Here is a 26,898-nt window from a genome sequence, read left to right as displayed (position 1 = left end):
AGATGACCAACTTTCTCTCCTTTCCCTACCCTTTTCTCAGACCCTTGTATTAAGGAGAAGCAACACTTTTTAGCAATTAGACAATTATTAAACCCAGATGGCTGGACTCTAACCGATTTGAGATTAACAAGTGTGATCCTGTGATTTTTAATAAGAACTATATACATTTGGTCTTCTTCCCATTCCTGGCACAGAGTTCCTAAAACATTGCAATTGCCCGAGTGATAAGAGCCACAAAGGCAGAAGGAGAAATCTTCGTTATTCATAACTAGCCCCTTGTACCCACAACAGAGATTATGTTAACAAGGTGATTTTTGGAAAGCCCTGAGTGAGCCACAGGGTGGTTGCCAGACGAAACAACCCCGTGAGGACAGGGTTGGAACTTTTGGCTCCATCCTGCAATCTCTGGCTGAATTAATCACGGATGACCAATGATGTAACCAATCGTGCCTACCTATTAAAGCCGCCATAAAAGCCCAAAAGGACAAGGTTCAGGGAGCTTCCCAGGTTGGTGACCATGTGGAGGTTTTGGGAGGGTGGTGTGCTCAGCTGGGGCACAGGAGCTCTGCACCCCTTTCCATATACCTTGCTCCGAGCATTTGGCTATTCTCAGGTTATAGCCTTCTTAATAAACCCATTATCTAGTAAGTAAGCTGTTTCCCTGAGTCCTTCGAGCAGATGACAGAACCCGAGGAGGAGGTGTGGGGACCTCTAACGCATAGCTGGTTGGTCAGAAGCACAGGTGAGAACCTGATTTGCGACTGGCATCAGAAGTGGGGGCAGGGTTGCGAAACTGAGCCCTTACCCTGTCAGGTCTGATGCCAACACCAGGCGGACAGTGGCAGACTTGAGTTAAATTGTAGGACACTCAGCTGGTGTCTGGAGAATCAGAGAATTGCTTGGTGTGGAGAAAAAAGACCTGACACATTTGGTGACCAGGATTGAGAGTAGTAGACCAAGACATGAGTGTTTTTTCCCCTTGACAATATGCCCATAATTTTTCGATCTGTTAAAAAGGAACAACAGGCCCCAAATGGAGTCACTTCTATTAAGCCCCACCAAGATTTAATACCTAATCTAACTGTTGGTTCAGCTTTCTTTCCCAGGGGCGGGATTTTAAACCAGTCTGGAATTTCCTGATGAGTACTAGCCAGTGGTCTGCGTAAGATCACCAGGCTTTCCCTCTAAGGGAGGTGACCTTGCCTACCACAAGCCTTTCTTCTCTTTTGCTAATAACCTCCTTATCGCACCCCATTTCTGCCTATAAAAGCCTTCCGTTCTATAAAAGTCCTTGGTGTGCCCTTCTATTTGTTAGGCGAGCTGCTCATGAGGCCTCTTCTGCTCTCCAGCCCTTCACCAAGATTTAAGCAACACTTCAGTTCTCCAGGAAATCCACCCTTTTGCAATATGTAGATGACCACTTGCTACTTTCAGCCTCCCAAGAGGAGTCCAGAAATGCTTCCATTTATATGCTAGAGCAGTTAGCTGAAAAGGCACAGTCTCTACGAAAAAATTACAATTATCTCTAGACACTGTTCGTTATCTGGGTCATTATCTAAGCCCTGAAGGACTTCAGCGATCTCCCAAGAGAATTAAGTTAATCTGGGAATTTCCTACGCCCACGACTAGGTGAGAGATTTGGGGATGACTTTGGCTTGACTGGTTATTGCAGACGACGCGCTCCTAATTTTTTGCTATTAGCTACCCCACTCTATGAACTTACGAACATTTCAGTCCCTGAACACTTTTCTTGGGAAGACAAACGTGAGCAGGCTTTCAGGAGACTGGAGACAAGCACTGTAAGGACCGCCTGTCTTGGGGCCGCCTAACTGCAAAATCTTCCACCTGGTTTGTGTGGGAAAGAGGTAATCAAGCCCTGGGAACGCTGGCTTAAGAGCAAGGCGGTGAACAGAAGCCGATTACCTAGTACAGCACACGGCCCGGTTCAGTTGCTCCCACCTGTCGCAGCGGTCTCAAGGCTACAGTCACAGCGAGGGGCGGTCTCATCAGATTTGACCCTAGGAAATGATGTTTATTTGCAAATTCCGCACACCGTCCAAAGTCTTCTTAACTCAGAATCGACTCAACCTTTCTTGCAGGCAGACTAACTCCCTAAGAGATCCTTCTGCGCTCACAGCCTACTCCGTGCCTTAAACGTTGCAACACCCTTAAACCTGCTACGTTACTACCCTACCTGAGGAAGGAAGTCTGTGACTACAAGGTACTCATGTCCCGTTTTGTGATAGCACATCCTGATTTATGGGGAACTCCTTTAACTACTCCTGATCTAATCTTCGTGGATGGGTCATACCGCAGAAATGAAAAAGGGGATTTTCAAGCTGGCTGTGCTATTACTGCCCAAGATGACCTACTCGAAAGAGCAAGCCTTCCCTAAGCTCCATCCCCGCAAGAGACAGAGCTCCCAGCCCTTACCGAGCGCGCCAGCTCTCAGGAGGACAAACTTAGTATCTATACTGATAGCCAGCATGCCTTCGGGGTCGTCCATGATTAACGGACGTTACAGAAACAAAAGGGCTTTCTTATGTCCTCTGGGACTCAGTCAAAAATGCGCAACAGGGAAATGACCTTACGGCTAGTCTCTTACCTCCTGAAATTGCTGGCGTTCCGACTGAAGCTCACGCTGCAAGATCGAAACCTCGGCCTCAGGGAAATGCCCTGGCCGACTTTCGTGCAAAGGCAGAAGCAAGTAGTCTATAAAGACTGGGCACATGGGGATGAAATCCATACTGCTTTTGCAAAAAAATGACCCCTCCTCGCCAGACTGTGGCTATCCTGCTCTCCTTGTAACACGGCAACCGTCTTGCGCCTGAATCAGAAATTAAGATGGTAAACTACTGGGGCTATGGGAAACTCAACAGCTGCTTAGTTCTTGCTGGTTCCCTGACAAAGCCCACTCTTTGGTTTTTGCATTACCGAACCCCCCACAGGGCATTTAAGATGAGCTCAAATTATGAACTGACACTGGGCAGGGAGACGTCTCTAAAACTGCGCAGACAGCCTGCAGCAATGTCTGACCAGCCGGTTCACAATCCCAGAGAAACTGTTTTTGTCTCCAAAGGCCTCAGACTCCTCTCCCTGGACCCTGGGAACACCTGCAGCCAGACTTCGTTCAACTGCCCCTTCGCGTGGGTTATCGATCTGTTCTGTTACTGCGTGTGCTTTCCGGATGCGTTGAAGCCTTCCCCTGCCGCAAGGCTGCAGTCCCCACTATGGCAAAGAAACTGTCAGAGAACGTGTTTCCCACCTGGGGGATATCTTCCACAATCTCCAGCCATCAAGGCACCCACTTCACTTGGCAAATCACATGAGGCTTAATGAAAACCTTGCAAACTTTGGAATTATCATTGCCTTTATCACTCAGAATCATCAGGCGAGGTTGAGAGGACTAATAGGATCCTCAAACTTAATTTCTAAACTTGCTGAAATCACTGGACTCCCCTGGCTTAAGGTATTGCTTTTGGTCTTCCTAACTGTTTGCAGCAGCCCCTTTGGGAAACACAAACTCAGTCCATAGGAGATAGTCACTGGCAGACCAGTGTCTCCTACAACCTTCTGCTGGTCCCTCGTTATCTCGTGCCAGGATGACCAGCTACTGCAACTCTTTCCTGTCTGACGCTCAAGCATATCGTCAACAGATTAAAGAAGATTTAATCTGATCCCAATTCAAGGCCACAGTCTAGAGCCTGGTGACTGGGTATTCCCGAAGCATCACCAGAGGAAGACAGCCCTGGAGCCCCATTAGAAGGGATCCTACCAGATACTCCTGACCACTGACGCTGCTACAAAACCAGAGGGCGCTGAGCCCTGGATACACACCCCACCGCTAAGAAGGCTCCACTTGACCTCTGCTCCTTCCTCTACAGATGCTGGAGACCTGAATCACATAGATGAGGAAGAGAAGTACCTGGCGCCAAATAGACTGCTTCTACCCGAGGCACGGATTCACACTTCATACTTTGACTAAACACGAAACCCCTTCTTCTTTTCTTTTCATTACTCTAACATTGGCCAGGAGGGATAATTCCATCCTCTGTATCTCTCAGTCCATTGCTAAGGGAGGCAAACTTGGCAGATTACTGGATTCGTCATGATGCAAGAGACCCTCGGTCCTTCCTGGGACCAATTTCTCCTATATCCCCATGTCACCACAAGCTACAGTTGACTCCTGCTTAGAAGAGGTACCTAAGTAGACACATTTACTTATGTGGATCTTTGTATATTTGCACCCCCGCATCCCCGTGTCTATCAAGATCAGATCTGCCCCCACTCCCCGAGAGATCTCACCAGCAGGACCCATCTTTGTCAGGCATTTAGGATGACTTTTTATTTCAGACTAGGCTATTCTCTTCCCATATGCACTAAAAACCTGACTGACCTCTGGTGTAGGAGTAAATACAAATGAGACTATGATCAGAAACTTCTTAACTCCTGGAGACATTGCAGATTCCATTGCTAAGACACTAGCTGCCCAGCAAAGATCCTTAGACTTTCTGGCCCAAGTTGTTCTTGATAACAGGATTATCTTTCGGCTGAGCAAAGAGGCGTCTGTGCTATGGCCAACACCACCTGCTGCACCTGGATTAACACTTCTGGGGAAGCTGAAACTCGGTTACATAACATCACTGAGCAAGCCACTTGGCTTAAAGGGTGACTCTATTTTTTTTTTTAAAGATTTTTATTTATTTATTTGACAGAGAGAGAGACAGCCAGCGAGAGAGGGAACACAAGCAGGGGGAGTGGGAGAGGAAGAAGCAGGCTCCCAGTGGAGGAGCCTGATGTGGGGCTCGATCCCATCACGCCGGGATCACGCCCTGAGCCGAAGGCAGATGCCTAACCACTGTGCCACCCAGGCGCCCCTAAAGGGTGACTCTTACAACTGGGTCATTCTTTGATTGGTTTGGTCTCAGGGACCATGGTTCCAAAGTGCACTCCAAACATTCGGAATGATCCTGCTTATAGTTACCGTAATAATCTCTCTGGTGTGTCCCATTATCTCAAAAGCTTGGAATGCATGTTTGTAGCCGCTTATCACCAAGCAAATGATCTCCCAAAGACTGGAATATCAAAAAAGAGACGAAGAGAATGACTGGCTAAAAAACCGTGAGCCTGATGTCGCAACCTGTGAACACCACAGCAATTCATCAAAAGAAACAGGATCAACAAAAGCTTTTAGAACACAGACCATCAGCTGAGAGCGGCACCGATGTCTTCAATTTTTATCACACCTCTCAGTGCAGCTCACAGTTTGATGAAGGGGGCAGGGGAATAATTAAAAAGAAACCACAGGTCCAAAACGGAGTCACTTATGTTAAGCCCCACCGAGACTTAATACCTAATCTAATTGCAGTTTCAGCCTGTCCCACGAGTGGAATTTTAAACCAGTCAGTCTGGAATTTCCTGATGAGCACCAGCGAGGTACTCTGCATAAGATCCCTGCCCTTCTGCCTAAGAAAGGTGACCTTGCCTGGAACACTCTTTTCTTTTGCAATAATTTCCTTGACCCACGCCATGTCTGCCTATAAAAGCCTTCCCTTTTATACAACTCCCTGGAGCACACTTCTATTTGTTAGACAGGATGGTGCCCAATTCATGAGTCACTGAATAGGGCTAATTACACCAATTAAATTTACTTGGTTGAATTTTGTTCTTTAATAGATTTTAACTTCAAAGGGCATGACAATCAGAAACGATTCGATCCAGTCGCAACATCTTTGGGGTATTTATGTATCCTTTTGGTTTTACCTTTCGTTTATTTGAATTTAAAAGTTGGGTAGATAAGTTTATGTCATTGTAACTCAGTTCTTTAATACCATTTCAGCTTCCAAATGAACTCAACCAAGAACAGACAGAACTCATGTGTTCCCAGCAAGATAGCCATGGCATCACAGTGACTGCCCTCTATCAGCATCCCACCGCTCCTGTGTCTTAGGAATTGGGGTGCCATAGTCAAGTGCAGCTAAAGCACACAGGGTAATTCAATCTTCATGAATTACAGAGTGTGATTTATAAACATCACGATGGAACAACCCCATTGTTTTGACTCCTGCCTGTGTCTAAGCTGTCTGATAAATAATCTTTTACTATAATATATGACCATATTGCCAAAATCTAAACATTACTTCGTTCTCATGAGCTTATTGTCACCATTTTGGCAAACATCTTTACTCAATTTTGCCATCAAAATGGAATATTTTTGTAAAATTCCTTAAGCCTTTTAAGAATTAGTCTTTAGGAATATATTTCTAAAAAGAGAAATTCTAAGACACCATAAAACAATACATTTTGCAACTATTTTTGTTTTTCAATATTTAGTTCATTGAGAATTGTTCATTCATGTTTTATTATTTTTTAGGTGCAACTGGAATAGTTTTATGTTATGTATTAAATTCACAGAAAGTTAGATATTTTGCTCCAAAAACCATACACCAAGAAATTCTACTGAACATTATTTACATTATTTATAGGCTTATATAAGCATCTTGTGCTCAGAAATTTGTGTCATACCCCACATCTGAAAATAAGAATTTCATACCCACCACTAGAAAAGATAAAAACGACCATCCTTCCTGTCTCAGCTTCCCAATCTAAAGGAGGCACTTAATGAGTGATTACTGAATGAATGAGTAGGCAAATTCGTACAGCATTTTACTCTTTTCCAAAGTGTTTTCACATCATTATCTGGGAGAAGTTTTGGACCTGCTATAAAAGGAACAGTTTCACAAGTATTCTTATCAGAGCTCTGTCAAGTGTTGCATCATTATTTCCAAATTCCCAGGACTACAGTGAATCTCTTCCATCTGCTAGGCTCTCGTACGCAGGAGTTGGGCAGGCACAGAGTTTATTTGCAGTAAAATTAGAGCACATCCTTGTTACGTGTGTTTGTTGCTTTGTGGCATCTACCAGTGCTTCTTAACCTTTGCCCCTTTTCTCTCAGGCAGGCCCACCAACTCTGCTGAGCTGCATAAAGACGTTTCCCGAGTGCAATTTCCAATTCCTTAACATTCATCCATTGCTGACCAAAAAACAAGCTTCACATTTAGTTACTCAAAGAGAACCCATGATGTTATATCTATTCTGAGGTCGGAGGTGGTCCTACCAGGTCACACCACCCTTTGAACAGCCAATTTATCCATAGAATTAATTGTTCCAAGAATGCTAGGAATACGGAGTGGTTGTCCCATCTTTAGAGACATAGTGTCTACCACAAAGCCAGGAGGTTCCAAGTCTTACTTATTAGACATACAATGTGTGTATGCGTAACCCTATATAATGGCTTGGCTTTCTCACTGCGGAGGTCAGCACGTGCGCTGTAAGACTTTCTGGAGCCTATGTTTCAGCCAGAGACTCTGGCTTCAATATGAGCTACGAGGGGCACTGTGATAACCTTTAGATCAGATGGGCGAATCTCAGCATATACGCATACCTGTTCCTGCAGCTCCTTTTTTAAATTCTCATCTTGAGCTTTGCATGAGCCCTTGGGGTCAACCAAAGGTTCATCTGCTCTTTGCTTTTTCCACAACTTGGTGTCCAGATACCATGCTCCATACCTCATCTTCACACACTTTGGTTTATGAGGATTCTACAAAAAATAACGTAATTCCCAATTTCATTCATTTTTTATGTTTGTCATTTCAATAAATCGAAGATTTAGCTTATGAAAACAGTAACATTAATTTTTAGCTTATGATTGATCCTTGCCAAAGTATTTTATGAAGCTTCAGTATGCTTTGGTTTACAAAGGTAGCATGAAAAGTTCATGAACGAGAAAATAATGGGATGGTTAAGTATGGCCTTTGGACTTAGACAAACACAGGTTCAAATCCAGCCTCCCCTACTTCATAGCTATAAGTCCACGGGCAAATTACTTCATGCTTCATCTGTAAAATGGAGATAACAGTATCCACTCCATAGGGTTGTAGGAAAGATTAAAGGGGAAAGTTACATAAAGCAGCTCGATATCACATCAACATCACATATTTCACTGAAGTGTCATGACCTTAAACAATACTGAGCCAACTGGGGCACCTGGGTGGCTCAGTCGGTTAAGCATCCGACTCTTGATTTCAGCTCAGGTTGCGATCTCAGGGTCCTGGGATCAAGCCCTATGTCAGGCTCACTGCTCAGTGGTGAGTTTGTTTCTCTTCCTCTTCCTCTTTCTCTGCCCCTCCCCCTGCTCACAAACGGTCCCCATCTCTCTCTCTCTAAAATAAATAAATCCCCCCAAAACCACCAATACTCAGCCAACCAAAACAATGAGTTGTAGACTTACTATGAGCCCAGCACTGTGTTCATCCTTGTTAATGCTACACTACTTCTGATCAAATGCTATGCAACAACAGCAATAACGACAGGTATGCTATCCAACACTAATCTCTTGCCTCTAATTGGAAGAGAGAAAGAGAAGGAAGAATAGATGTCACTCCTTTCTTTCTCCCATTCCTCAGTAGTAAATGAGGGCTGGTAAGGGGTCTGTTGGATCATAGCCTGATAGTGTCGATGTAATACCCACACGATGAGCAAGGCAGAGATATGAAACCCAAAGATTCTGCCCCTCTCTCTTCTCACTCACATTTAAACCTGAGGCTGAATGTGTGGGTCGTTCTAGGGTCAAGTCAGGTACGCCTTACCTAAAGCAGACAGGATGGGACAGAGCAGAGGGGAGGGAAAGCCCTTCTCAGAGCTGAATTCAGCATTTTGCTGCCTCTATTTCAAGCGTGCTGCTTAAAAATTGTAACCACCTCACAACACTCCTTGTCTTCCTTCCCTGCCTCGCTTTTCTTATCAGTATGTATCACCATTTGATATGCTATGTATTCTTCTGATTGCTTGCCTCTCCTTTCATCCTCTAAAATGTAAGCTTCAGAGATTGTTCCCGGATACAACCCTCTGGCAACTAGAACAGTATTTTGGACATAATAGGTGCTCAATAATATTTGTCGAATTAACTTGGCATTATTGATACTTTGAGCTGGATAATCCTTTGTTGGGGGGTCAGGGAGGGTGCTGTCCTATGCATTGTAGGATGTTTATTTCTATTTTTTAAAATGTTTTTAAAATGTTTTAAAAAACATTTTATTTATTTATTTGTCATTATTTATTTGTCAGAGAAAGAAAGAGTAAGCGCACAAGCAGGGGGAGTGGAAGGAAAGAGAAGGGGAAAAAAAAAGGTGGGGATGAAATCTATGCTACTGTTACACTCCAGATCTGAGTTCTGAAATACGGTATGTTGTTGCATGACCAGTAATCTTTCAAGACTCAGTACAAACATAATTTCTTCTGTGAGGCCTTCACTGAATCCACCCTCACCCTGTGCTTGGTGGAATCGATTACTTCTTCCCATGTCTCTATGAACCATGACATCATTTCATTATAATTAATCATTTACTTGTTGACCCAACTAGGCTGTAAGTTCCTTAAGTGAGGAAACAAGCCTTTGTCTCTGCTTCTTCATTTGTTCTCAGCACTTTTTGGCACATAGCAGTAGAAAATCAGAAATGTTTGTTGAAGGTTTGCATAGACAAATGATGCATGAATGTCAGGGCAAAGAGAGATACGCTGCAGTAGGGCACAGACTGCTGGGAGAGATTAGAAGTAAGAATGAATGAATGTCAATCAAGGGGCCTGAAAAGTCTCCATGGAAAAACCGGCATATGACCTGGGTCTAAAGGAAGGTATAGTGCCCCTCTTCCTCTTCCCATGTGGCACTTCAGGCAGAGAGAATATTGTGAGCACAGGTAAGGTTGTGGGAAAGCTCAGAGTTTTAAAGACCAAAGAGCAATGTAGCAGGCCCAAGAGTATATGGGGCAAAAATAAAGATGCGGATTTCCACTTCTGGAATAGAGATCCGATTTACCCTCCCATATGCAGCAGCCAAAAAATAGAAATAAGTATAAATATAAATATATATACATATATAATGGCTTATAAGACACTAGACATCAAATAACAAGTACAGTGATCCCTGAGACACAAGAAACAAAGAAGATAAACCCCACGATTGCCCCAGCTCATTGTCTTTTCTTTTTTTTTTTTTTTAAGATTGCATGTATTTATTTGAGACAGAGAGAGAGAACGCACAGAGGGAGAGGGAGGAGAAGCAGACTCTCCGCTGAGAAGGGAACCCAGCATGGGCTCAATCCCAGGACCCCAAGATCATGACCAGAGCTGAAGGCAGATGCCCAACCGACTGAGCCACTCAGGCGCCCCTCAAGTCAAAGTTTTTGAAATGAAAATGACAATGTATGAGATGAAAAATACACTAGAGGGGATCGATGGCTGGTTAGACCTTGCAGAAAGAACAGATCAGAACCTGTAAGGACAGCAGTCGTAGCACAGAGAGAAAACAGAATCCCGAACTGAACAGCAGTGAGCTGTGAGACATCCCCATGCAGCCTAATTGCATGTAATTGAAGTCCTCGGAGCAGCGGGGAGAGACAAAAACATTTTTTGAAGACATAATGATCAAAATTTTCCAAATGTGATGTAAACTATAAACCCATGGATCAAAGAGGCTCAGCAAACCCCAGGTAACAGGTGTGTAGAATAATCACACGACTCACAAGCAGTGACAGACATCTTTAAAGGAGCCAAGGGAAATCACACGTCCAGAAAAACAAAGACAGGGAAGGCTTAAATTTCTCATCAGAAACAACACAAGCAAGAAGGCGGCGGAACACCATCTTTAGAGTACTGAAAACAAACAAAACACTGTGAATCCAAATTCCGTACCCACAAAAATCCCTTTAAAAATGAAGGCAGAATAAGGATGTTTTCAGACAAACAAAACTGAAGGAATGAATCACCAGCAGATCCACACCAGAAGCAGGGTTACAGGAGGTCCTACAGCTGGAAGGAATACGACACCATATGGAAATGTATTTGAGCTTTCACATAGTGGCCCTCTGTCTGCCAGTCAAAAGTTCAATTTCGGCAATAACCACCAGGGCTTATAAAGCAGCAGTTGTGCAATGATTTGTACATACAGGGAACTGAGCAATTTGATTCAGCCCAGATTCAGGGCAAGCTGTGGTTCAGGCCTCGGGTATGATGGACACAATTTGCCTGTCCAACATCACTTTGCATTTTATGCTTTAGAAAGATGAGGAGCAAATGGAAAATTTAAAGTGCTGCTATTAGCGTTGGAGTGCATAGTTCTCGTAAACCTTATGCAACAGAGCCAAGGATGGAAAATATCGCATATGTAAAAACAGTCAGTCGACTGTGTTCAAATAGAAAGGACAAAGTTACTACGTTTCAGTGTTAGAAATCTAGTATCAAAGATCACATGTAGAAGCCAGAGGGTAGAGATGGTATATTGTTTCTCACTTTCAGAGAAAGGAACTTTGCCACCCCCACCCCTGACCACCACTTACATATTTAAATCTGCTGTTGGACTTGGGGCACTCGGGTAGCTCAGTTGGTTGAGCTTCTTACTGTTGGTTTTGGCTTAGGTCATGGCATCAGGGTTGTGAGATCGAACCCCCTGTCGGGCTCTGCACTCAGCCCAGAGTCAGCCTGAGATTCTCTCTCCCTCCCTGCTCTCTCTCTCTCTCTCTCTCAAATAAATAAATAAAATCTTGAAAAACAATCCGTTGTTGGACTGATACAATTTGATTTATGTGTATATGTATTTGCAGCTGTAGGTCGTGTAGAAAAGTGGAAAAGCACTTAAAACTCCATTCTACTTCCCTTTGGAACACAGCATGCTTTTTCTCCTCTGTTTCCTTGTTCTTCTATCTTCACGGGCAAGTGGTATTGAAAAACGGAGCGATTTGTTAATAATCAGCAAGCATGTGCTCAAGAATGACCGTTTGTGGTCAATAAGACACCCCCCAGAATTCATGGATTCTTTGGATAAGGAATAAACAACTTTCATGATCATTAATTGCAGCATTTAACTCCTGGAATAATAAACTTTCATATGTATTTCCATTAACTGTTAGAATTTCAACATTTAAACACATAAAGAGAGGATTTCAACATATAAACACAGAGAGATAACAATGACTATTCAGATATTAACAATAATGCTGGAGACGCCTGGGAGGGCTCAGTCCGTTGAGCGCCTGCCTTCAGCTCAGGTCATGATCCCGGGGTCCCGGGATGGAGCCCCACGCCGGGCTCAGTGGGGAGTCTGCTTCTCCCTCTGCCTCTGCCCCCTGCTTGTGCTCACTCTCTCATGCACGCTCTCTCAAATAAATAAATAAGATCTTTAAAAAAATAATGCTGAAAGGCGTGCCTTGGTTATATAACTAGCTTTATTATGTATATGAAATATTCATTGATTTAACAAATATTTATTAAACACCAAAAAAAAAAATTCAAGAATTCTTCTGAAAAAGGCCAGGGCTCCCCTGAAGTACCAGAATTCAAGGCTATTTAAGATTTTAATGCAACTTAATTTCCTTTGATTTTCACTCTTCTCCCCTTTTGGCAATTACCTGTGGTTTCTGGTGTTTCTGCTCATGGTCCAGTTTCTGGGAAAACTGTGGCCCCTGCAGTTTCTCTAAGCCCCGTCTCTTCTTGAGCTCCAGAGGAGCCTGGCTGAGCCTCATCGCGAGGGGCACGTCGAGGCTTGGTTTGCTCTGAGAGCCGATGTCAAACTGCTTCAGGATGAACTCTTCATCAATGTTCGAACTTCCCTGGAGGAATATCACATTGCATGAATCAAGGACAAATGGTGACATTCTTCTTTAATCTAAAGGAGGCATTTGACTATGGCTAGAGAAGAGGCAGTTTGGAGGAGAGAAAGAAAATGCTCAGTCAGCATTCGCTGGGGACAAGAAGTACTGGGGTTCTGGAGGCCTTTGTCAGTGCATTAAGGGACAACTTAGGACCAGCCGGAAGCAGTGAGTCCCTGAGGGAATTAATGGGCTGAGAAAACTTCAGCCTGTTTAATCCTATGCAGCCTTCTGAGTTCATAAAGATGTGATACATCACACACACACACACACACACACACACACACACACACACACAGAGGAATATTACTCAGCCATAAAAAAGAATGAGATCTTGCCATTTGTGACAACATAGATGGACCCAAAGTATTATGCTAAGTGAAATAAGACAAACAGAAAAAGACAAATACCACACAGCTTCACCTATATGTGGAATCTAAACAACAAAACAAATGAACAAACAAACAAGAAAACAGAAACAGATTCATTAATACAGAGAACAAGCTGGGGGTTGTCAGAAGGGAGGTGGCTGGGGGTATAGGTGAAACGGGGGAAGGGGATTGGGAGGTAAAGTTTTCTAGTTATGGAATAAGTAAGTCATGGCGATAAAAGGTACACCATAGGAATACAATCAATGGTACTGTAATAGTGTTAGATGGTGACAGTAACTACACTGCAGTGACTATAGCTTAATGCATAGAACTGGCAAATCACTATGTTGCACACCTGAAACTGGAGTCAGACAAATGGATTCAGACAGAGAGAGCAGCCAAGAGATGAGAGAACACCTAACAACATCTTAGCACCTAGATCTAGCTATACCTGAAGCTCCTAGGACCTCTGGATAGTTCCCCTACCTCCTTCAATCCAGTCTGAATTATATGTCAATCAGTTTCCAATGAAATAATCCTAAATAATACATTGGCTAAAACCGACTAATGTTTTCAAAAAATGGGAAAAAAAGATTACAAATCCTAGTGGGTCTTAAATCTAGGAAAAACCTAAGGAATTAGACATCGACAGGGACTCAAGAACACAACTAGGTATTTAAATGGGTTCTTGGAAGGAGGGCAAGGGAAGACTTTAAGAACTAACAAAAGTCCATTCATGTCAGAAATACCTTTTGTGAAGGTTGTAGTTAAAAATGGCTGAGTACTTACAGATAAATATAACTGAGAAAAATGAGTTGAAGGAGTGAAGGACATGGAGGAAAAAGGACACTGAGATGGAAAATAAAAAAATGAAACAACAGGGTGGGGGAAATGAGTAGTTATTAGCCAAAATATATAAACTTTCAGTTATAAGATGAATAAGTTCTGGGAATCGAATGTACAGCACGGTGAGACAGTAAACAAAATTGTCTTTATATACTTGAAAGTTGCTAAGAGAGTAGATCTTAAATGTTCTCACCATGTTCAAAAAAGGTAATTATGTAAGGTGATGGGTGTGTTAACTGATCCAATTGTGGGAATCATATATATATAATCACAAATTATCACATGGTACACCTTAAATTTACACAATGTTAGTAATATCTCAATAAAGCTGGCAAAGAAAAAGAGCCACTGAAAAGAAAGAAAGAAACAACAGCAATATGACGTATAAACAATAAACATTCAAATAGGCTGCAAGCTTGCAAACTTTCCAGAGACATCATCTACAGGAAACGATTCTAATCATAAATGGTGGAAGAATCATAATTCCTTTATAACTTTATTTGACTTAGATCATATCCTAACATTGTTTTTTAATAATAGCAACCCTGAGCTTGACTTAAAAAGTAGCTTGTAAGAATTACTACTAACTTACAAAAGCAGTAGCCCAGTCGCAGAAGTCCCTAACTCCTTTGCGCACGTTTTCATGAGGAAGAGGACCATCTTCGTGGAGCAAATCTGTTTCACTGGGCTTCTTTTCTTCATAAAGCCATTGACCTGGATGTGACACAGGAGTCTTCTTGGGACTGAGGATAATGAGATCATCAAAGACTTAGAAGATGAAACACCATGAAGCCAAGTAGATTTCAGCGCTATCTTGAGGAAAGAAGATGGTAATGCGTGCATTTCTAACGGTCTCTCACCAGCACATACGGGTAGACATTAATTTTCCAGAGACCACATTCTCATTATCAGTACTATAAAGGTAAGTATATCATGATTAGCTATAATAATGAAAATGTATACAGCATTTTACCAGTATAAGTTGATTTTTCGACATGCTGAGTACCATTTATTAAGACATCTGCCAAATTACTGTGCTTGCAGTCACTTAAAGCCATAGACAATCTTCACAAGCAGATGTCCTTGACTTCTCTCTCCCTTCCCTAAAATCCAGCCCATTAATGAATCTGGTAGGTTTTAACTCTGTCTCCGTCTCTGGACTGGTACAAATGCTTCTCGCTGGTGTCTCTGATCTTCTCTTAAGGCCCCAAACCCCAACCCCTAATCCATTCTTAGCACTGCAGCTAAAACAGTCATTTCGAGATATAAATCTGGTCGTAGCAAATGAGGCCACCCTTCACCCTCAGACAAACCTCTCAACAGCTTCTTTTTCAAATTGAGATATCATTCACATACTATAATATTTACCATTTCAAAACATACAATTCGGTGGTTTCCGTATATTTACAAAGTTATGCGACTACTACCGTTATCTATTCTGGAACATCTGCATTACCCCCAAAACAGAAGCTTCGTAGCCACTGACAGTCACTCTTCATTTCCCCCACTCTCTCTGCTCCTGAAAACCAGTAATCTACCTTCTGTCTCTATGGATTTGCCTATTCTAGACATTTTATCTTGTGTCTGGCCTTTTTCACTTAGTATAACATTTCAAGGTTCATACATGCTCTAGAATGTATCAGTGGCTTACTCGCTTTTATGACTAAGTTCCATTGTCTGAGGGGACCACGGTTTGTCTATCATCAGTTGATGGACATCTGGGCTATTATGCATGGTGCTGTTATGAACGTTCAGGTACAAGTTTTTGTGTTCAATAGCGTATTACTCTTTTATTAAAGACCTAAGTCTTAACTCCGTTTCCAAGGTTCTTCATGGCCTGATCCTTGCCTATATCTCTAGATTCTTCTGACATTAACACCCTCCCTCACTCTCTGAGCTCCAGCCATTGTGGCCGCCTCTCAGTTCCATGAATTCATCATGCTCCCTTCAGGCACAGGGCCTTTGCACACATTGTACCACCTGACTGCAATGCCTTCTGCATTCCCTCATCCCCCTTATGTTCCAACATACATATCCCTTCCTCAGGGAGGTGTTTCCAGGCTGTCCCCAGAACCCACACTTCCTTCTCAGCACCGTGTATCTTTTAGTCATAGCATCCATATATTAATTCATCCATCTATTCATTCAACAAGCATTTATTAAACACCAACTAAGTACCAGGCACAGTTCCAGGCATTAGGATTCAGCTGTAAATAAAGTTTAAACTCTGTCCTCATAGAACTTAAGATTGAGACAGATAGGAAAGAGGTAAGCCTATGCCAGGTGATTACAAGTGACATAAAGAAAAATAAAACAGGGCAGGAGGGATGGACAGTGTTGACAAGGGGCTTTTTATTTCTACAGAGAAAGCCTAGCTACCAAAGTGATAGTTGAGTAGAGACCCAAAAGAAGAAATGGATCAAACCATGCAGATATCAAACTGCAGACGCCAGGCAGGAAAGCAGAACACGTACAAAGGGCTCGAGGCACGAGTGTGCTGCGCGTGGACGGGGGCAGCAGAGAGGCTCGTGAGACTGAAGGGGCGAGACCAAAGGACAGAGTAGCAGAGGGTGAGGCCTGATGGGTAACAGGGCCTGATCATAAGAGACTTTAGAGGCAACTGTAAGACTTTGGATTTTACTCTGAATAAGCAAGTAATTGAAGAATTCGTTTTAAATCAAAAACATAGCATTTATTGTCATCATATGTATCCTCCAGCACGTTTGTTTAAATTGAGGTATACTTGACTCATGAGGTCATGTGAGTTTCAGGTGTACAGCACAGTGATTTGACAAGTCTGTATGTTACGCTGTGCTCACCACCGGTGTATCTGTCACCCTACAACGCCATTACAATACCATTGACTACATTCCCTATGCTGTACCTTAACTGGAGAATTTAAGGTACAGGAATGAGGCTGACTTAGGTTTTTTAAAGAATCATTTTAACAACTGTGTGACAAATAGACGAGGGCAGGAAGTGGGGCTGCGTTGGGTGGAGGCCATGAGGCCAGTTAGTAAAGTACGGCAATAATCCAGGCAAGAGTTGATGGTGTCTTGAAACAGAATAACAGTAGGACAGTAAGTGAGAGTCCGGATATACTTCAAAGGTAAAGCCTTGGGATTTGTCGGCAGTTTCAAAAGTAACTGGAAGAATGAAGTTGCTAGCTACTGATCTGGAGAAGACAGAAGGGTGAGAAGGATGGGTAGGTTTGGGGAAGAAACCTAGACCTGAACAAGAGTTCAGTGTGGACTTGTTGAGCTTGAGATGGCAAGCGTACATTCAAGGGCAAACGTTGAACATCCATTTAAAGATGAGCAGGGATGAGGTCACTTCAGTAGATGTCCGAGACTGACGCACTTCAAGGAAGTGCATCTTCCTTAAAAGGAAGAGGAGGAGGGACCAGCAAAAGAAGACTGGGGAGAGGTCGTTGAAGTAGGAGGAGAACCAAGAATGGGGGGTGTTCCAGAGGCCGGGTGAACAAAAGTGCTTCAAGAAAGAGGACATCATCAATTGTGTCAACTGGTATTGGCCCATCAAGCATGATGATCACAGAGAACGGACTGGGTGACATAGAGGTCAATGGCATCCGTGACCAAGGGCAGATTCTTTGGAGTGCTGATGCGTTAAAGAAAGAAGAGGAAGTGAGTATGGACACCTCTTTAACGGAGTTTGGTTCTAAAGGAAAGGAGAGACTCTGTGCTCAATGAAAGTTGTTTTCAGGATGGGAGATGTTACCTCATGCTATGGTAGGCTGATAATGGCCCCCAAAGAGATCAGGTGCTAATCCTTGGACCCTGTAAATGTTACTTTACTTGGAAAAATCATCTCTATAGATATGATTAATTTAAGAAGCTTGAGACGGGGAGATTCTCTTGGATTATCTGGGTGGGCCCTAAATGCCACGAGTGCCCTCATAAGAGAGGGGCGGAGGGAGATTTGACTCACACACACAGAGGAGAAGAAGCTGTGAAGACAGAGCAGAGAGAGATTTGAAGATGTTGACCGTGAAGATTGGAGCAACGTGGCCACAGCCATGGAACGCCAGTAGCCACCAGAAGCTCGAAGAAGCAAGGAGTTGATTCTTCCCTAGAGCCTCTGGAAGGAGCGTGGCCCTGCTGACACTCTCATTTCAGCACAGTAATACTGATTTTGGACTTCTGGCCTCTAAAACTATGAGATAATAAATTGCTGTTGTTTTAAGCCACCAAATTCACGTTCCTGTGCACAGTGCCAACGCACAAGGACATGCTAACAGAATGGGCTAAGACTACGCTGACAGAAAACCTTGCCATTATGTGATTATACATTCATTTTGTGATGATAATTTATTAAGATACTTGTTTTGTTTACTTCCTCTATACTATTATCTTCTCTCCTTTTAAGTAGATAACACATTTGTTTTTCATTTCTCACCCTGCAGATTTTTTCAGGGTCGACCAAGGTAACTGCCTACAGTTAAAGGCAGAACCTCTATTGTGTAGAAGCCCAGGCTTCTGGCAGCAATTAAGCTAGACGTTGTGCGTGACGTAGGAGGAGAGGGGTGGGTGTCCAGAGTGGACCACAGACAGCAAGAATGGAGAGAAGAGTCCCAAAGGCCAGAAAGAAGTTAAAGAGGAGTCCTGCAATTATTGGGGACCAACCCCACTTTCTTAGAGTACAAATGATGACCATGATTGGTTTGCTGCTCAGTGACATGAGGGCTTGGGCCAGATATAAATAGGAAAAGAGAGAGAGAAGTGGTCTTTTGTAAACATGCGGCTTCGTGAGCTGAGATGCATACCTTCTGCGTGTACGCACTGCCCCCGCCCCTGCTGCAATCACCGCGAGGACAGGGGTCCTGATCTGTTCACCACTACGTCCTCAAAACCTAGCATTGTCTATGGCCCAGAGTAGCTACCCAGTAAGTACTGTTGTTTTGTTTTGTTTTGCATAAAGAGAACCAGCTAACGGTTCACTGAGGATCAAAAAATTCAAAGATGCTCATAGGGCCACAACGACCCACTCTGTTGGGGTCTCCTACTTAGGACACTTCTCCCTCTTCCCCACCCAGGTTCTGAGCAAAATAATACAAAGGGCAAAGATGAAAGCCAAAATGCCACCTTTATTACTGACAGCAGCCGTGCTGGAGCACAAGGGTTTAGGTTCAAAAGGACTTGTTAACTGAAACCAGAAATGGGCGGACTGTCCCATGCAGGCCCCGGTGGTGCTGGGCCGGGGTGGGGCTCCCCTCAGGAAGGCAGGAGCAGAGGACTGTGTTTCCCATGAGCCATCTTTCTTCTGGAAGAAGGACAGAACTGAGATGTGTGTGCCCAGTTGTTCTCCCCACTTTATGAGGGGGTACACTCAGGGGCCAGGATGGTTGGGTTCCTGTCACCTTGTGTCTCACTTTAGCAAACATGTATAATTTTAAAAAAGCTCTGCATGGCCCCTTCCACACACCCTGACCATGGGCCTGCGTCCTCTGTAAGTGGTCTGGGGCCTGTGGATGGGCGGCTGTCTCCTTCACCCACACTCCTGAGGGCCCACCAGTGACATTTAAATTCACAAGTCAAATTTGTATCCCAAACTATTTTTTTAAGGATTTTATTTATTTATTTGAGAGAGAGAGAGATCAAGTGGTGTGTGTGTGTTGTGGGGGGGGAAGAGGCAGACAGAGAGGGAGAAGCAGACTCCCCACTGAACAGGGAGCCCTACGCAGGGCTCGATACCAGGACCCTGGGATCATGACCTGAGCCGAAATCAGATGCTTAACTGACTGAGCTACCCTGGGGCCCCCAAATCTATTTTTGTATAGTACACTTATCACTGCATTAACATTTCAGATTAAATATTATGTAAACTGGGAATACAAGAGTGTGATACAAAAGAAGAAGGTTTCTATGAAAATTAAGCTTAGTGCTTTGGAAAGGTTCAACTCAGGTGGTGTTACGTATGTAGTTTACACAAAAGGATGACTGGAACCTTCAAGCAGCAGACACATACTCCAAAAAGGCCTGACATTCAAAGACTAGCAAGTGAATGTACAGCTATGTTTTAGGATAAAATAAAATATTTCAACTACTTTAGTAACATCTTTCGTAATTTCCTGTGTTAATCTTTTTGTTTTGTTTTGTTTTGTTTTGTTTTCCAACCAACTACTGGTCCCAATCATGTTGAGTAAAAGGCTTCTGACACAGATAATTCAAAGAGTCATCGTGGGCCTATTAGTCAGGTTTTCTCAGTGTTTCTCTTCCCAAATCGCCGTCCTAGAGTCATGTACCCGTGTTGGCTCTATTGCTGGATAATTCACATCCATCTATGAAATAAACACTACTCACAGCAGGACCCAAGGCTCCTTTCCTTTCTCCTTGGGAACTTAAGTTATTTTGCTTCTCAAGATTATTCAGACAAGGAGCTTTGAGAAGGTAAGTCCTCGAATGTTTCATCAGGTGACACAACCAGCAAGGGGTTAAGAACAATACTTACAGTCCCAGGTCGACTTGGGTAGAACGTTTTTTTAAGAGTTTGGCTGGTTCCTTTGTTCTTTTCCCAACACCCTGACAATAAGCCCATGTGTCCTCCAGCTTCCTGTCCGGATCCAGCACTTCCAGCACCTTTAATAAGAGCTACAGACAGAAAACAGTCTTGGAGGGAAGAAAAATGTGCCAGAAAAGAAGGCCCCTTGATTCTAAAACAGAACAGACCAGCATGCCCCTTGGCTTTGCTTTTCCAGCGGTTATGCCGCTCCTCGATTTCTGCGCAAGTCCTGTGCCGGGCGCTGTGGGTAAGCGTCCCCCACCTAGACATTAGGAATGTGGCTGTTGTGCCGACGTTCCAGCTCCTCCAGATGGAAAAGCGCCCCTGGGCCGACCCCAGTCCCTCACCACCCCACTGAGCCACCTGCCTCTATAGGGTTTCTGTAGTTTTTGACTGCCCAGCATCCATCTTTCCTCCCATACACAACGGTGTCCAGATTTTTCTCTGGACCCCATCCTTTCTCCACAGGCAGGTCAGGACAACCGAGACCACAGTGACTGGTTTAGGAACAGGCGCATAACTGAAGCTTTACCCATGGGAACGAGGCTATGGGATTTTACTGGCAGCGTGCAAAAGGAGGTGTTCTTTTTCTTGGTACAATTTAAATCTAGAGCAGCTGGTGGCCATCATACCATAAGAAGAGCTCCTGCCTCGGAAAGAAGCCAACATGCCTAGCTGGGGAGGTCAGACATGGAAATAAGGGCCACAATCCTAAGTGCCGCTTGAGGGTATGTAGAAAAAATCTGCTCGTCACGGGCTCAGACGCTCTGGCCTGCAGGAGAGGCAGTGGAGGGAAGCCCAAGCAGAAAATAATTGACCAGAAATTCTAGCTGTCCTTTTTATAGTCTTTTCTGCCTCGTATCATTTATTCGTTCATTCGTTGAGTGTCTACCATATGCCAGGTATTAGGGGTACCTAGTGAAAGACACAGATAAAGTCCCTGCCCTTCTAGAGACTTTATGCCAATGAGGAGCCCGGGGGTGACAAGGGCTACCATGAAAAATAGATTACAGCAAGGGTTAAAGGAGGGGATAGAAGGGAAGTGTTATTTTATGAGACATTTGAGCAAGGATCTGAGGACGAGAAGGAGTGAGCCAGACAGACATGTGGGGGCAGGTGTCCCGGGCACGGAAGAGAAATCTGAACTGGACATGCTTGCTTGTGTTCACACAGCAGCTGGGAGGCCAGCGGGCCGGGAGCAGGGTGAGAGCAGAGGAGGAGGTGGTGAGCTTGGAGGGGGAGCGGAGTAGGGGTGGGGCGGAGAGCCGACGGACGAGCAGGGCCTTTCAGACCATGACGAGGACATTACTCTGACTAGGAAAGGGCCCTGGAAGGGCTTTGCAGAGAAGTCAGCCATGCTGACTGACCCGGGGAGCAGACTACGTGGGTGGGGGTGGGGTAGCAGGCACTGTTCGTTCCCTGCCCAATACCCATTCTGCCTTTTCCTTAAGTCTAACAGAATTGTATTCTAGATTTTGTTCCAGGTCACAATGCCCAACCAGAAACTCAATTTTCTAGATGCCCTAGCAGCTAGAAGTGGTCATAGGAATGAGATGTTTACCGGGAAATTTAATACTTGTCTAATTAAAAGACAGTCAGCTGGCATGGACCCTTTAAACTTTGCCCCCTCCCCTCTCTTGTGTGAAAGACAGTTGATGCCTGGAGGTGTGGAAGCCATCCCGGAATACAAGAACAAGAGACATAAACTAAGGATTATGGAGCTCAGAATCAAAAGCAGCCTGGGACACTGGTGACGTAATGGAGCTGCCGTCCAAACCCAGCCTAACAATGTAGTGACTTTTGCCCACAACCTTTCGGGCTCCCCCCGCCTACCCATCAGTTAGTTAAGTACGATGGACACCCACTAACACCAGGCTAAAGTAACAGAAGCAAGACTGAACAAGTCCCCCTTTGGTTTCTGCCCTCAAAAAGTCCCAAGCAAAGTAGACTGGTAGAACTTCAGGGGAAAAGAAGTCGAATGTTTCTGGTTTACTGGACCTTTATAAGTTGTGTGGCTTCATAGCAAGCAAAGAGGGTGGCGAGTATGTTGCTGCCAATGTCTTTCCTGGGAACGGCGAAAGGAAGGCTGCTCCAGCCCCCATGAGAACTCTCACCCTGGGAAGACTTCCTCGTCCCCCCAACCATGCAAACATGTCACCCCCTCAAAGGAGCTCCCACACGTCTAAGGAGAATTCTTGTCAAGGCCCTCCCACACCCCTCGGTCAGGAGCTCACCTCGACAGGCATGTCTTCCCCCAGATTAGGGTAGAGAGCCAAAGGGTGCAGGGCCACTTGGCTTTCGGCGTCCGCCAGGAAGGCCTTCCGCACCTGCTGGGCTGGTGAGAGCTTGGAAAACAGGGCTGCTTCCTGGGGCCACTTGTGCTGCCTCTTCTTTGGGGCAGGTCGGGGAGCTGTGTGATGGATCTGGGGGAGAAAGGCCTCCTGAGGTCCCCGAGTGATCAGACCCTCGTAAGGCGGGCAGCCTCTCCTGAAGTCATCCAGTCCCTTCTTCACAAATGTCCACCGCAGGCTGTTCAGGAAAGGGGGGCGGTGCCTGTGCTTTGTCAAACACTTGGAAGGTAGATTCTCTTTGTACCTGTAAGACAACATGCCCGGTGGTATGGACCACAGGGATTGGGCGGGAGACAGAAGTTGTAAGGAGGCTGGCCTCCACCTTTCTTGAGGAGGTGAGGTGGGGGGAGGGTTCCATGGAGAGGGTTGAGCTAATCAGACTTCTAGTTCATGGCACATCATCTCCAGCCTATGCAAAGCCCCTCTCCTGCTTCCTTGAGGCAGTTATCCCGCATCCCATTCTCGCTGCTCTCCCTGCACAGGCAAAACCCCTCTCACAGGTTTAAAAAGCACCCTTCTGCTTGTACACTCCTTGTAATGTCTGTGTCATTCTTTTATGTGCATGTAGTCTTAATTTACATAACTAGTACGATGCCATGTCCTACTGATTTGTTAGGCACAATATTACAAAGGCCCATCCATGTCACTAGGTGTAAATCGAATTCGTTTTTACGACCTGGTTCATCTACCCATTCTCCTTGTCACAGGTTGCAGCTCCTCCAGGGACTTTTTCTTATCCTTTAAAGGACCAGAGTGCTGTGGGAAGAACCTGGATCCGAGGGACCACTCGAACCTAACTAGCTGAATGACCTTGGCACTTCATTTAATCTCTGTGGGCCTCAGTTAACCCCCTAAACTCAGAGAGTCAAAGTTTTCAAACGGGTAGTCCATGGACTGCTTGGGGCCTACAAACCTGTCATTTGGTCCCTTTTCTGTTTGAATAAGAATTAGAATTCTGAATAAGAATTACAACAGTTAACACATTATCAAGGACTTCTTCTGTAACAGGCACGTTCGAAATGCTTTACATGTTTGAACTTATTGAAATCTCATAACAATCCAATGAAGTGGGTGCCGAATACTAGCATTACTCCCACTTACAGATAAGGAAATCGAGGCACAGAGAGGTTTGAGAACAAAACAAACGCTTGTGAAAGACCTCACAGCTAATAAGTGGTAGAGGTGGGATTGTAATCCAGGTAGTGTGACTCCAGAGAAAGGTGTTTAAGCACTACACTAGAGCTTCTGACATAGAAAAAAAGTTCACATACACGATCTAGAACAAAAATCAGGCTCTCTGGGAACACTGGGTCCACCCTTCCATGGAGCCACCAGTTGGTACAATGGTTGCCCTCTACAGATAAGTCCTATACTCTCTTAGTCACAGTCTCCACCCCTCCCTACTGTCTTATTCTACCCAGCCTGCTTCACCCAATTTCCTTACCCACCAGGCCCCTGTCTGCACTGAGTTGTGAGAATATAAATATGACATGGAAGCAGTTGATGGAAGGAAAATGAGACCAGGTCCTAGATAATCTGACACATCCAGCCACTGCCTAAGTCAGGACTTGGAACCTGAGCAGCTTAAGGGCAGGTCACTCATTACCTTCATACGTCACTGCCTTAGTCAGATATGTCTATATTATTGGTGTCTTTCCCTGAAGACTCTTCCACCTCCAGGCCCCTTTCATCTGTAATGGCTCGTTACACAGCAAATCTACTCCTCCTTGCACTCATCCTTACAGGCACAAAGCATTTTCAAGAGGTTCCAGTTGAATCCCTATTCTTTTCTTATCAGTCCTAGAAACTTCCTGCTTGCTGTGTGTACATGTGTGTGTGTTTGGGCTTAAACCAGCTCTACTATGAAGATCTACATGATCAAATAAATAAATAAATAAATATATATATCTTTATCTATATCTATATCTATATCTATATCTATCTATCTCTATATATATATCTTTTTTAAAAAATGAACAAACTACCAGTATGGTGTCTTGGATGGATCTCAAGGGCTTTATGCTGAGTTAAAAAAAAAAAAAAAGCCCATCTCAAAAGGTTTTATACTGTATTATTCTATTTATCTAACATTCCCAAAAGAACAGACTTACGGAAATGAAGAACAATCATGGTTGCCAAAGGTTGGGGGTGGGGAAAGGAGTTCTGATAAAAGGGTTGCAAGAAGTAGTTCCCCTGTGGTGAGGAAATTGTTTTGTATCTTGATGAATACATATGACAAAATTTTATAGAAGTTTATACACACACACTTCAAGCAAAATCTGGTGAAATCCGAGCAAGAGCTATGGTCTGACGAATACATTGTGCCAATGCCCATTTCCTGCTTTGGTAATTTACTACGGTTGCCTAAGATGGTACCACTGGAAGCAGCTGGTGGAAGGGTACATGGGACCTCTGTACTATTTTTGCAACTTCTTGTGAGTCTGTAATTATTTCAAAACAAAAACTTTGAAAATATGGGGGGAAAAATTCCCGAAGTGTTCATAATTGCTAAAATGTATACAATATACACTACGTGCCAGTAATTGCTTTACATGTGCTATGTCGGTTAATCCTCACGACAAGCCTATAAAGCTGATTCATTTTGTTGTTCCCATTTTACAGTTGAGTAAACAGAGCCCAGGAGGAGCAACTAACTTGTCTAACGCTGCTAGGCAAACCAGAAGAGAACTAGCCTTGGACTCCAACCTTAGTGATTCTAGACTTTGGAATCTACCACCATATCGGGCTGGCTGCCTCCAAGAGAGGCGAATTCCATTCTCATAAACAGCTCGAGGAATCCGCAAAGACAAAAAAGCCTTGGGTTCCTGCCCTGTGGTTGTGACACCAACCATTCAAAATGGCAGCAGACCGCCCCAGTATCTGAGGCTCTCCCCCAGACGCAGGCCCAGCTTGGCCACAGTCACAAGCCGGGAGGCCAAAGGCTCCAGATCCAGTAGGTTAACCCGGAGAAGGGTGGGTGGCGGGCTAAGGCACCACGGAGGACTCTGTGGCCCTCAGTTTCCCATCTGGAATGGGTATGTTAATCTACATCCCCTGGGAGGTTGTGAGGATAACAGGAAAAACTGTGCTTTGCAACAGGCGCGTGCGCGTGGTTATTTTATATTATAATCATTTAGGTGCCGAGGACCTTGGGGAGAAAAGGCGGGCGGGACCTCCAGCCAAGCCCTCCGCGGCCCTCTGCCCCCACTCCCCCACACCCCGCCGCCCCTAGCCCCGCGCCGCGCCCGCCAGGCCCCAGCAAGCACGGGGTGCAGGCGCCCCCACGCGGCACCCGCCGGATGCGCTCCCCCGGGAGCGCCGCACTTACCGCGGCCCGCAGGTCCCGCCCGCTGGCCCCCGGGTAGGCGCCGCCGGCCCGCACAGCCGCCTGGGCTCGGCCATGGTCTCCTCGGCTCCCGAATGACAGCCGCGCCTTCGTCGTGTGTATTCCCGGCCGCCCGCGTCGCTAGGAGACCGCGGACCAGATTGGCGCCGGCCGGCCCAGGCGCCCCCTTGCGCACCCGGCTTTCCCCGGGGAACGCGCCGCCCAACCCCCACCGCACCCCGGCCTTCGTCGCCGTCAGGGCGGGTGGACCGTGGCGGGACGAGGGAGAAGGAGCAGGTCCTTGGTTTAACTGTTGCAGTCCGTCGGGAAGGCATCTTTTTCCCGCGGAAATTTGCCGTAGGCGGGACCGCGCCTGCTTTGCTCACCACCATTTCGAAAAGGGTTTGTTGAAGGACAGGAAGAAGGCGCTGGAGAGACAGCAACGGGAAAAGAGTGAAAAGGGAGGGAAAGGGATAGACTGATTTCTGACGGGCCTTTTAGCATGGAATATTTTTTGGAGGTCTTGGAAATCCCTGGGCCTCACCGCCTTTGTAAACTGAGCGCTGATTTCCAGAGTCCCTTCCCGCTCTGGTGTTCCTCGATTCTTTTGCCTGGACCCACTTGCGGCGGCGAAGTTAGCATCCAGTTGGAACCGGTAGGCAGATGCCTGTGGACGTATGGGTGGCATGAGAATGTGTGTTGGGTTTTGCTAAGTTCCTTACTACTTCTGAGTGTTCCTGACAAATATTTAGCATTGCTAAATAGCAGCATTCTCCTGTCTCCAA

At 45.0% G+C, this 26,898-nt stretch overlaps 1 protein-coding gene across 10 annotated transcripts in view; it reads right to left on the bottom strand.

Moving 5' to 3' along the window:
* Positions 1–26,505, bottom strand: part of FAM47E (family with sequence similarity 47 member E) — a 40,790-nt gene extending 14,285 nt beyond the window's left edge. For 4 of the 10 annotated variants that reach the window (XM_057309821.1, XM_044388161.3, XM_026509928.4 and 1 more), the window contains exons 1-6: positions 26,117–26,505; positions 22,672–23,032; positions 20,387–20,526; positions 14,511–14,661; positions 12,462–12,662; positions 7,445–7,600 (exon numbers count right to left, since the gene is read on the bottom strand). In XM_057309821.1, the coding sequence (XP_057165804.1) occupies positions 7,445–7,600; positions 12,462–12,662; positions 14,511–14,661; positions 20,387–20,526; positions 22,672–23,032; positions 26,117–26,505 (1,398 nt within the window). The other 6 variants (XM_057309823.1, XM_044388162.3, XR_008958467.1 and 3 more) reach the window with 5 other exon arrangements.
* Positions 26,506–26,898: the final 393 nt, after the last annotated feature.

The sequence above is a fragment of the Ursus arctos genome, unplaced genomic scaffold (genome assembly GCF_023065955.2).
Source record: "Ursus arctos isolate Adak ecotype North America unplaced genomic scaffold, UrsArc2.0 scaffold_9, whole genome shotgun sequence".
NCBI lineage: Eukaryota > Metazoa > Chordata > Mammalia > Carnivora > Ursidae > Ursus > Ursus arctos.
The sequence above is the reverse complement of the archived record's forward strand: the minus strand, read 5'-3'. Positions and strand labels throughout refer to the sequence as shown.